At 41.6% G+C, this 12,899-nt stretch overlaps 1 protein-coding gene across 4 annotated transcripts in view; it reads right to left on the bottom strand.

Annotated features, from left to right (window-relative positions):
* Window positions 1-10,234, bottom strand: part of nrp1a (neuropilin 1a) — a 35,747-nt gene extending 25,513 nt beyond the window's left edge. For all 4 annotated transcript variants that reach the window (XM_068648740.1, XM_049748573.2, XM_068648742.1 and 1 more), the window contains exons 1-3: window positions 9,784-10,234; window positions 8,383-8,792; window positions 7,632-7,806 (exon numbers count right to left, since the gene is read on the bottom strand). In XM_068648740.1, coding sequence (XP_068504841.1) covers window positions 7,632-7,806; window positions 8,383-8,449 — 242 coding nt within the window. In that variant the 5' untranslated portion in view covers window positions 8,450-8,792; window positions 9,784-10,234. The remainder of the gene's footprint in view (window positions 1-7,631; window positions 7,807-8,382; window positions 8,793-9,783) is intronic.
* Window positions 10,235-12,899: the final 2,665 nt, after the last annotated feature.

The following is a 12,899-nucleotide window of genomic DNA, read 5'->3' as shown; positions in this document are numbered from 1 at the left end:
GGTTTTAAGTCCCAAACGGCCCCACTTAGTTTCGGGGTTAGCCCTAACCTGTCAAGTTAAAGTTGCATTTTGTCTCTCTGGGCCTTTTTGGTGTCATGTCGTGTCATATAACTGCAGAAGGTGTTGTTCTTATGCCTCACGACAATATAATTAGAGGGAACATTGCACCTATTTATTTGTCTTGTCTGCTCTGGAGCTGCACACACATTTTGGTGCACATTCACAGCGCTAATAGTGAAACTGGTTTGTCAATCCAACGGGGAAATTAAAATGAAAAAAGAGAGGGGGGTGTTGGGATGGGGAAAAGGGGCTGAAAGTAATTCTCTACAACCTTCGCTTCAGTGACTCAGATGTATTAGCCTGCCCTCTTTATCCAGGCACACAGTGAAAGCAATTGGCTAGCATCGGATGAGAACATTAGTAGCTTCTTGCAAAAGCCAAGAAGAAGGCAACAAACGCTCAGCGTGAGAATCGAACATTTATATCGCCTGCAGTTTTTCCCCATTGGATTATTTCACAAGCCGCCTCAGATTTTTTTTTTTTTTTAAATCAGCCTCAAAAAGCACAATGTAAACCTCTAAATTGGATCCTGGCTGCAGTTTAAGAGCAACTGCCATGCTTTTTCTGCAGCTGTCCTTTTTGAAAAGCCGTTGTATGAAAACATGTCACCTACAACATGTTCAAACAGGGTAACTCTAAAGGGGGGAAGAGCCTAAGCAACTGATTTGCAGGTCTGGGAAGGCCCCAGTGGACTCAAAAAGGAAAATTAGCTTTTGTCAGCTGTCAGGAAAGTTGGGCCCACACGCTTACTAACTGTCACTGGGGGCACAGTCACAACATCATTAACGCTTGTACACCATGATCGCTGAGGTGCTTTTTCCGTGTTTTGATCCTGGCTGAAATAGAATGCTCTTTCTTCTCAACATTCCTCCTCCATGTAAATCTGGTTCGCATATGACATTCATTACCCTTCACTCGAAACCCTCCCGACTCTATTTCCTTGCGTTGGAATATAATCCAGGAACTGATTCACTCCTCAGCAGTCAACATTCAGATAATGTATGAGAATATTATATATTAAAAAAAAAACATATATATGCCCACACCAATGTTGAAGTATTCGGATGTGGAAACCAACACAGCAGGATAAAACAGAAATCAGAGCCTTTTCAGAAGTGGTTCCTTGTCAGAGAGGGAAGAAGGGCGTGATTACGTCTCTCACCACTCCATTGCCACAGGGATGGTTGGAAAGATAAGAAAGGGTAAAAATTCCCTGGCCTCAAAAGTGCAGCTGTACCCAACCAAACCTTCCTCTTTGGCTTTCACACCCTCAATCTGGCCACACTCGCTCGGGACACGTTTTTATCTGCCAATGTTTCTGGTTTTGCGGCCTAAGTATTTTCCTAAATAGCAATTATCATCACCGCTGATGGAAGTAGCCAGCCTCCATATATTCATTTTCCAAATTACACTGTCGTGTGATCTGTAGACGACAACAATCACTTGAATGATTCCGGTGATTTAGACTCCATTATTACATCTACCCACTTTGTATACACTATACAGAATAATCCTTCATTGAGATATATGAGGCCACACTGACGAGAAGTTTGTTTACGTCCAGGCTTTTTTTTTTTTTTCCTCGACTCAGTGCAGGTTAACAAAGTATAAAGCAAAATGTATAAAAAAAAATATGGTTTGCAGTGCTCAAAGAGTGTGTGTGAGAGCGAGAGCCTCATTTCTGTGGGCCATTACAGGCGGCAATAGCTCCCATTTGTCCCACCTTGACATTTGAAAGGATCTCTGATTGCAAAGGAGAGAGGAGCAGGCAAAGGTGAAGAAAGAGAGAGGTCTCCTCAGGGGTCGGTGACGTGACCCAGATGATCCGCCACTGTGGCAGCGATTTGAGGTCAAGGGTAAAACTAACAGGGCAAAAGAAGGGCGGTAAGTGGCACGGAGAGACTGTATGTCTGTGTTAAGGAGGTTTCCGTCCTCCTGCCTTTGCCTTGTCATGTAGAAACATCAAGTGCATGCTTGACTAAACATCAGCAAACTCTAAAGCATCAAGATTATTCACGCTAGCATGATAATCCAATTTAAATAGGAGAATACGCAACGATGCTAGATGATCATAAAAATCAACGGGGAGTTGTCGCGAGGGATTTAGGATGCTTGAAAAAATGATGGTACTCGATTTAAATGAAAGCCCGTAATCTACACTGCAACCAAAATCACAGAAGATGAGAAAAAGCAACAGATCAGAGCATCAGATCATCCATCTGAGACTTTCTGCTTGTACAAGCGAGCGACGCCAAGGCGGTAATGAGCTGCACGGAGCGGACGACATTCAAAGTGGGCCGAGGACGGGGAGGAGGCGAGTTGAAACTCAGGTCAACCCGAGGTAAAAGCTGTTGGGCGCTGTTCAAATTGCTCTCCACTGTCACAATGGCCAGGAAGGAGAAAAGAGGAGTCGTGGGTGGGTGCCTTTGAGTCCGTTAGAAAGAAAGCGACTTTTGGAGGGAGCTGGTGACAAAGAAACAAACCCAATATAAACAAAAATTGAATCATCCTGTCAGACAGTATTGACTCGGCATCAAAGATTCATATTTTTATCAACTAAATAAGCAGACAGGTTCTTAACAAAAAAGGAGGAGATAAATGCATCATTTATTTACATCATTTGTGGCTAACTAAGAACTGGACACTCTTTGAAATTCAAATAAACATCTGGCGTCCGTGTCTACTTCAGTCGAGGATCACAAGATATTTCAGTATGTTCTCTCAAATTTTAATTGATCAATTTAAAGCAGATGATTTGCGGATTTTTAAATGTTAGCTGCTCCAGAAAAGATAAAGCTGTGAAAAAAACAGCGGCGGCAATGATAAAGAAAGAGCCACTTAAGTGATGCGAGATCAAGCAAAGAGCAAACAAAGCCAGAGATTGCGAGTGGCTCCAACTCAATCAGAGCGCAGCAGGCAAGCGCCCCATCAATCACTGTCTGCTTGTCCTGTGGCCGAATCACGCCACGTTGAGTGGTGGACAACCAGCAGCGATTTGAAGCCTGCTGTGTGAAAACACAGTTACCTAAAATCACCCAGAGGATCTAGAAGGTCTGGGGCCTAACTTCCTACTGCAAAATATATTTCCCTCAGATGCATCTCCATCACTGCCAGCCCAGTCAAAATTGACCTTTGACATCTATGGTAGTGAAGCAGACTGTTAATAAAATATCATTTCAATACGAAATCCATTAAATGTCCTTATCGTAGTTCTTTTTGTAGAAACATGGTGAAACAATTTACAGAGCAGTTTCCCGGCCCAAATCGGTTTGGCGCTGGAAAGAAGTCGAGCAAGATGAAAGAGAAAAGGAAAAAAAAAAAAAAAATCCACAGTGTGCCGATGTCTGAGCAACATTCCATCCCTTACAAACATGTGTTGCGACAACCTACATGGTGAGGAAGACTTAAAATCCGCCGGGTTTATTTCCGAACATGGCCACCTCTCTCCCGCTGTTAGGTAGGGAGACTCACCTCCCGCTTGTGGTCCGATTGTGCATGAATCAAAGCGGTGACAGAGCAGCGGGGAGGATGGCAGATGCCACAGCCAGGAAGCTTTTCAATCAGGTTGCCCTTCCAAGTCTAAGCCAAGGTGAAACACTTCACAGGCAGATTTAAAAAAAAAAAAAAAAAATAGCCACGGTCATTCGCGCTGCTTTCTATCGCACATGTGCAGAGTTCTGCTTTAATCCTGCTCATTAGCCAGCGAGTAACCTTTTATGCTAAAAGTGATGAAGAACGAAAGTAATGGGAGTGAAGGTCAACGGTGTGTTCCTGTATGCTGGTTAATTGATAAGGTGAGCACTTAACATTTATACAGCTGTATATATATTTTTTTTTTGCAACGGCTAACTACTGTATTTTTGCAAGGGGCCCGCTATCACGATGTTGACAAAACATGTTTGCAGTAATTGTTGTGAAGCGCAAACAAGAAGCATTCAAAGTAGATTGCTCTTCTTGACGACGGGGAGGCGTTTCAGGCGTAATTTCACAAGCAATTTGATTTCCATTGTCATCGACTGCGGCGTGCAAAATACCAGGTGAATAATTTAGGGCACTTTTGGAGAAGAAAATTGGTCACTAAGAGAATTGTCGCCACTTAACACACTTTGTTTTGACAATTGTAGCTCTGCTTTGGACTCCTGTGGTATTAATGCCATTCTTGAGAGAACAGAAGCTATCTTTGAAATGACTCATAAAAAAAATGGAAAACTGCCATTAATTTGATGTAATTTTAAGAAAAAAATGCTATTTTTTTATTTATTTTTTGCTCTATTATTTGGTCTTTCTATAAAATTATCTGTCTAGTTTTTAGGGGAACTAAAGTACTTTGGTATCGGTGCTTGGTATCGGTTTTGGTGACTGATATCAAACATCCCTATAAAAAAAATACTCAATTTGGTATCTGTTTGCTTTTGCCTGTATAAAAATATCAAATAGGAAAATTGGAAACTAGTCTGTTTTAGGAGTTTGAGAATTTTTTTTTTTTTGTTCACCACCATAACAACAGTTAATAAATAACCACGCAGTCTGCTTGGGTGGCGGGAGTAGGAGAGTTTAGACTAGAAAGTTCCAGCTGTCCAGGTCCACCTTCCTTGAACATGGAGCTCCTATGATATTCAGATGGAGAGGTTAATCGGATTTACAGAGGAGCTGACCCCAAAGACCCTTCTGTCCTTTACTCTCACTTCCCACTAACAGGTGGCACTCTTTGTCAGCGGCCTTTCAAATGTCAAAGGAAGAGCTAACAATAGATCCAAGCTCCAGTCATACCCTGCTCCTCCTCTTTCCACCGTGGAGTCCAAACCTGGTTCGGAAAAACCAGGATGTTGTCCGACGGAGAAGGGTGCACAGCAGAGACTGTTTGCCTTCCCGGCAGGCCGAACGGCTGGAGATCTGAGTGGGCGGGGTGGAGTAAAAAGGAAGGCTACCATTCATTAGAGGAAAGAAATGCTTTTGGAGCTTTGAGCTACGGCCACCTGAAGGCAGGGGGGCTTCTGCAGATGCTTTCCTTCTTTCACCTTCACAAAAGGCTGCTTGAGAAGGCATTCTTGAAATAACTTGGCTTACTACCACTCCGCCATATATCTCGTCTACCCTTGACCCCTCCCACCGTCTAATTTACTAGGAATTCTTCTCCATGGAATCCAGAAAACTCCAAGTCCCCTATTCCCAGTTATGATCAAACATATGAGACCGTCTGGCTGACTTGCATTGATTTTATAGGACATGTTTTTCGGAATGGTCAGCAAATGTGATGTTATCAATGATTCATAAGGACTGTCGGGATCATATGTATTGAAAGCTCCTTCTCCTCCATGACTCAGCCTTGGGAGCGAGATGGCGAGAACAGCCTGCAGCTACAGATGGACGAGTGAAGCTTTTTGCCTGGCTTCGACATTAGCAGATTGCTTAAAAACGGGATTGTTTTGCAAAAAAACAACAATAGTTATTTTAATTTCTACATCAATTGCGCTTTAGAGTCTGTTTGAATGGTTTTCATCTTCTCCTCCCCCCCCCATCAGTTTAAACCACGCTCTGTGAAAGTCTACAACGGTGCGTGAAAGGTAAACACGTTCCACATTCAGAATCGCAGGGCTCACTTAGTCGCCTTATCTTTGTGATGAAGTGCTTTCCGACTTCTTCGTCAGGACACAGTCCCGTGCACTTCCCCAAACAAAGCCCACAAGGGTATCGCACGCATACAACAACACCAATGCAATTTTTTTTTCCAACCAGCGCCACTTTGAGTGCTTCTTGTTTGCTTTTCTGATAACGGCCATGTTGGAGGAACATGTGGTGCATGTGTGTTCCATTTGCCCACTAATTAGATTGCAAAGGATGTGCAGTGAACCGTGGCACTGTAGCACCCACCCCACATCTCCTCCGCCTCCATCCACTCTGCCAGTCAATCAGATAAGAAGGCCATTCTGTCTCTCTCTCATCAGTGTCCATTTTGTAAAGGCTGATTTGACGAAGGGTGTTGCGACATGGACTTTGAAAAAACATTTTGCCCAAAACAATCCACCCACATGTGACAAATTGGGATATTGTGAAAAGAGCAAAACATGAACTACTGGCTAAGTAGTAAAATTCAAGACCCATGGAAACAGCTCCATTATAAAACCATTAAAAATGAAACATCAGTGCATCTGGTTAAAAATAGAAATAGTTTGAGGTCAGGACATCCCGGCTTTCCAGTACAATCTCAACTAGCTGGCACTCAACAGTCAACAATCAGTGGCTGGAAGTAAAAAAAAAAATCCTGAATGATTCAAAATCCCACCCTCTTGTCATCCTTGAGCCTTCACAGACTAGATTCTTTTTTTTTTTTTTTCCTCTGCCTGTGCTGAGACACAGGAAATTCATTCCTGGCTAATTTGATTAGCATGATCATTGTGGCAGGCATCCCCCCACACTCCTCCTGTCGCTTCCTCACCCTTAGACAGTTTTATAGTCCCTCTGGAACTGAAATCTGACCCCAAAGAAGAACCGTGGCGCATCTAGTCCTTAAATACACCGAATCATAAATCAAGGTAGGTTAAATAGGTTAAAAGACTAAAATCCTGGATTAAAAAAAATGTAATCAGATACAGGAGCCATTCAGGGAAGAACAAAGGAAGAGCAGGTCCAGGTTTTTTGGGTGGAGTGGGGATACAGTAACAGGATCCAGCAAAGCCCTCTACTCTCTTGAGCCCTGCAGCGTAAACAAACAGCTGAGACAGAGCGGGGCAGAGGCTCCGACACACGCACCCAACCACACACGCACCCAACCACACACACACACACATGCATAGACAGGCAATCAGAGCAAGGCATTCTGCCCAGCTCAGGCGCACCTCCGGGCACCCACAATGACATCGACTCATCACATTAGCTTCTGTCTCTGGTTTCATCTGCTCAAACTATCAATCTGACAACATTGGTAGACTTTGCTGAGTGGGACGGCTTATATATATATATATTTTTTTTTAATTCATCTTAATTTTGACAGAGATCTTGAAGTATGAAACCAATCTGAGAACATGATCTAGTTTTTGCAAACATTTCACTGGAACTTCAGAGGAAAGGAAAGAAACAAATGTTTGGTCAAGACTTACAGTTTTTGCTATGAGTCATTGCTCCAAAAAAAAAAAAAGAAAAAAAAATCCCCTCATGTGATGATTTGTCTGCCCAACTCTGACAACAATACCAAACTTTTCTCAGCCCAAAACCACGTGGCTCCTCCATGCCACAAAGACAGGAAGTGAGAACATTTCACAACCACAAAGCTGGGTGAGACCTTATGTGTGCAGTGCAAGCTTGAGGTCATATCAATCGCTAGAGGGCGCAGTTTCACGTGCAATATTGAGGAACGGGGACTCTTAAACAAAAGGGACTTATGTCAACTTCACTTTGACAAACAGTTCCACTTTTTTTTATTTTTTTTTACCACAAATTTAAATTATTCGTCATCTATCATCTAATTTAATTACATTTATGGGGTAATAATGCATTAAATAACTTTTATTTCATAATTGCAATCTAGATATATAAAATAGTACATGTTTTTTCTTTCCAGAACCAGTTCTTACTTGCACTCCCGATCCTCCAGGTCAAAATGTGGATTGAAGTTGATGAGGATCCGCTGATGGGGGCCAGGGGCCGAGATCACCCATGTACAGCGCTGAGAAGAGGTGTAAGACTGGGGGTAGCCGGGAGATGTGAGGTAGTTGGCGTTTGAGATTCGGATGTTGCCTCCACATTTGTCTGCAAAACGGGAAATGACCAGCATTTAAAATTGAGCCAAGTATTGTTTACAAACAAAATTAATCAATCATCAAATATAGACTAGAAAGAAAGTGAGCAGTTTTGTATAATTTTGGCATGCAAAAGAAAGATATTTCCCAAAATGTATTCATCTTATTTGGTAACTTAGTGCTCAAGATTTGTCTCATTGCGATCAGGCTAGTTTTAATTTAAGCAAACAAAAGTGTAACCAGCAAAAGTGATGCTAAAAATTGTGGAAAGATGAAATTAATAAAAAACGCAAGGCAAAAATTTTTCAAAACATCAAATTAGGTAATGTGTTGAATATTATATGACTCATAAAAAATTAAAATGTATCTTTTGCAGCATATGAAAAGGTTTGGGCAGACTTTTTAACTTTAATGCGTTATAAAATTTATAAAGTCAAATTGTAAAAACTTTTGTCCAAGCCACGCGGTGCTTGTGAACATTCACCAGCGTATCAGTGAGGATCCAAAGGGGTTAATCTTTAAACATCTCTATATTAGGATTAGCAGAGTAAAAGGATTATTTATATAGACATCAGATGTCACTTACCGTTTTTGAAAGCCTTGGCCACCAAGAGGAATCCCATCAACAGGACAAAAACTAATCCACAATGCATCCTCGTTTTGAAAACCCAAAATAAAATTAGCACAAAAAAAAGATCCCAGACAAACTCATCCACTTTATGGCTGGGGAAGATGTCCAGTCTTATCTCGGTCGTAAAAAAAATAAATAAAAAGGAGTCACTTGAAGTGAAGCTTCTGCGTTTTGACTTCAGGTCGTCACTGGCATCCTGTCATTCAGCTCCTGTTTCCTCTCGCGTCAACCCACTGCGCTTTGCTTTCTCGCCCGGAGTTGGCCATATCCCCACCACCGGAGCCAAGGTGCGCAAGAAACGATCCACTCCCCCTTTGCGTCCTTTATTTTAGTCAGACGAAGACTTGGCAGCGCGCAATCCTCGGCTGTGGAGAAGACAAACACGTTTAAACAGGTGTGCGCACGCAGTTTGGAAACTTGTGCGCTTTTGACAACTCAGAAGCAACTTTGAGTGGAGAACAGAAAAGGTTCCTTAAATATCCACCACCTTTTACCCACATGAGAGGTTAAGGTTGGCCATGCACCTTTTACGCGTAAAAGCGGAGCTGCGCTCTGGCTGACAGAGCGGCAGTCGTCCATTAAGTGGAAGGAATGCCACCCTCCCTCTCTCTCTCGCTCTATCTCTCTTTCTCTCCTCACCATCTCTCGCTTTTGCCACCCTCTCTTCACCCCCTGTCTTCTCTTCCAGAGGAGCAAGCCATTAATAAAAGACGCAGTCTTTCAACAGCCCTTCCAGCAGGAATATTCATGGAACATTTTCACCAAATTGATTTGCACTCATTAATCAAGTATGAGATTGTTATTTTTTTTAACAGTCTAATTTCAATGTGATCATTCTACTCAGATCACTTGGACCCTATCACCGCTTGTTGCAACGTCACTTTCTGCGTAAACTCGTATAATACAGTTTATTCTTTGACTTTGTTTTTTTTTGCACGCACAGTGGTTATCAAGATGAGGCGATGGGACCTTGCCCCCAGCATTGACATACAAAATAGCACTCTGAAATTCAGGGGGAATCAATTCAAGCATAAACGATAGGAGCAGAATTGTCTTGGTGTTTTACTCAAGGCTGCTTTTATGGGGTCACGCAGCTCGATTAAGAACAAAGACGGCTTGTATTCATGTACATAAACCTTTTAAATTGTGTACAATCGCCAGTAATACCACAACAAGACACATTTTAGAATAATGCAGCATTCTCCTGGATTTATTTAATTAATTAGAAAATCGGGGAAAGTTGGTAGTCTATGGCTCGTTTAAATAACAGCCTACCATTATTTAAGGGCTCACAAAACATCTTCATCTTATTTACGTCATAAGAATAATAAATACATGAATAAATATCATATTCACCTGTATGGAGGAGCGTGCATCGGTGCACTTCCAAGCTGCGATCCGACAGACTGCCTCAGAATGTCAAATAATCTTAAAGTGGTCTTTAAAACAAACTAAAATAAGTTAAATGCACCCCCTAAACGCCCTTTTTTTCATACCGAGGGAGAACCGCAATTTTGCCGATTTTCCTGCCGCGTAAAGACGCGCAGGCGATGCCCGAAGACTCCTTGCTGTCTTCCCCGCATTCAGACGCGCTTGTCGGGGCTGCCTTTTGCTGTTCGCTCCGTCGGTTCTTCCGCGTCTCTGTCTCACAGCGAACCCAAAAGTGTTCCACTAGGTTGAAACGATGGATTTAAATAACATAAAGCAACAGATATATCCAATTGTGTAAGTTTCTTCCCGTCCGCGTGTCTTACGCGCAACACTGCTGCCGCTGGTCTGATGGAAAACGCCAAAGGTTTGAGTGCCTGCCAGCCCCGCACGCCCCTTTTACGAGGGATGAGTACGCGCGCGCGCGCGCATGTGGGTGCGCGAGTTCACGCAGCTGTCTTTTTTCTCTTTGACTCCGATATGCATTTATTGAACTTCATGCGCTGACCCAAAGGAGCTTGAAGGGCATGTTTGAAAGGAAAAATTCTTGCAGTTGTGGGAAGAAATATACTTCTGATAGTTTCTGATATTTGCACTTCAAGTATTGAGTAATTTTTCTAACTTTTACTGTTACTTCATCTGGCTCGTCATTAGAGATTTTTTTTTTTTTTACAAATTAAAAAAGACTTAAATGGAGATATATGATTATTATTTTTATATATTATTTATATATTATTATTATTATTATATAATGATGTTTGATGTTGAGAGCTTCCAGAATGATTCATAACCAATTATAATTTTAAAATCGTAAATTCCATTTCATTACCTTTTAAATTATTACAAGTGCTACTGCACCAAGAGAATTGACACAAAGCAAAGACAAAAAAAAAAAAAACACAAAAGTGAATTGGGAATTTAAATGTGCCTGTGTCTACACTTGTTGCTTTGTCCTTCTGGCTGGAGGCCAAATCTAGTTTAAAAAAAAAAAAACTTGCTTCAAGTTGCACCTACTCCAAAGTGAGCGTTTCCAGCTGCAGGTTTGAGTAGTTATGAACCTTGTGCCCTATAGGGGGCGTCGGGTGGTGGTTAGCAGTCCCCCTCAAAGACTGACAGCACAGCTGCTTCCCAGACAAGTGCATTTAAGTGGAATAAAGCTTGTTGTCAGACTTAAAGCACAAAGCATCCTGTATGCGTTAAAATCCGATTCCACCTGGCACAACATATTTCAGCAGCAAAAATTCATACATGCATTTTCTTTGAACTTGAATGAATGGTTGTGATATGCGCTCGCTCGCTGGCCTTGATTGAGTAAAGCCTTTTAGTGTACTACAAGCCTTGGATTCAAAGCAGATAAAAGTACAATGTTTCTTCCACCCTCGAAGAGAGCAAGATTTACAGTCCCATCCTAACTGTAGTAATTATTCTTACTGATAAAGCAAATGTTAAATTGACGACGGGCAAACTAGCCTTTGGTGTCCTCGGGATAACAGGAATAATGTGGATAGTCATTTCACAAGGGTGCCTGACTGTGTCATCTGAAATGAGGGCTTGATTGGAGAGGAACAATAAAAGAACAATTTAAAGGATTTGCCTTTTCTTATATTACCCCAATAATCTTTTGTAGAGCCGGGTGAATAATTACTTTTGGTATAAAAAAGCAGACGTTTTTATTGCTGCTGAAAGCGGTGGATTTGATTTCATTAGCATTTTTTTTCCTCTCTTCAAAGTAAGCTTTTCAGGTTCAAGCTATTTGGCTCAGGAAGGAACATTCCAACCTGGAGTTTGGATTGAAAAATCTGTTTTTTTGAGTCTTATCCCAACAAGCCGTTTGCAATTAAATACTTTGGGGCTATTTTGGATGAGAGGTTACAAAAAGGTTTTGAATGGAAGGAAAACATTAATGTACTGCTAGCGCACTCTTTACAGCTCAGACCTCTTCCAAGGCCATTTATAAAAATCCGCCCGAACGTTTTATTGGTTCTACCTTGGCCTGTGCTCCACCTCCCCTAGCAAATTTTGTGAAAATTGCTGTACGAGTCTTTATGTAATTATTTTGAGTGATTAAATATTGGGCTTCGGCCAGATGTGATTTTTCGTTGTAATGTTAACGCCATGTGACGTAACCATGATAGAATGCCCAACGATCCTCATTTTAAATGTGGTGAATAATTTTGAAGCAGATGTAAGCCACACAGTAAGTCATCTCACAATTATTTAACAATGTAAACATCTGTCTTTCTTTTCAGATGAGACTAACTCAAGTCTGAGAGGCGAAAAAAAAAAAAAATCCTTCCCAGACCTTGGGGACCTTATATGAGCATCTCATTCCAAGGAATTACAGCATGTATTAGAAGAGCAGCCCTGAACATTTTAAGACTTTTTCCATCATCACTGTATTCCGGTCTATCCTTCATGACAACCATGGTTAAAGACATTGACACGCTCTTAAACGTTGTCACAGTTAAAAAGGCAGATGTCGGTTCTTGCTAGCCAAAGAAATTCTTCGTTGAGACAAAAGCTATAAACTGTGAATTTTTTCGTCATATCCGAGGAATGTATTGTGTGTTTGTGTTTTATAGTACAAGCTGAGAAAAAAAACAATAATAAACTAGAAATGAGACGACTAGAAACCATGATGGGATGGTTCTTGCTGTCTCCGGATGAAGACATGGTGGACACAAATAAATCTTTTAATTCTTTAGCGGCAGGATGTTTGTGTGGGAGGTGGGACATCCCTCAGTGATATCAAGCTCTGGTGTAAATGCTACGCTGAAACGTTGGCGAGGAAATTAGCAGAGGGCTGAAGAAAGCGCATCTGAAGTTCACACACATTATGGTAATAGTTAAAGAACATGAAGCATTTGCAAGTGGGGGTTGCTCATTCAAGAAAAGGGTAGGGGGGGGGGCAGAAGAAGAGCGTACAGAGAATGAAACAAAAACAAAGAAATGGTCTCATTGGTAGAAGACACATTTACAGTGACATTTAGCCAAGCAGGAAAGATGTATGAATAAATATGCATAATGTTGCCGGGAAGCAGTGA

The sequence above is a fragment of the Syngnathus scovelli genome, chromosome 18 (assembly GCF_024217435.2).
Source record: "Syngnathus scovelli strain Florida chromosome 18, RoL_Ssco_1.2, whole genome shotgun sequence".
NCBI lineage: Eukaryota > Metazoa > Chordata > Actinopteri > Syngnathiformes > Syngnathidae > Syngnathus > Syngnathus scovelli.
The sequence above is the reverse complement of the archived record's forward strand: the minus strand, read 5'-3'. Positions and strand labels throughout refer to the sequence as shown.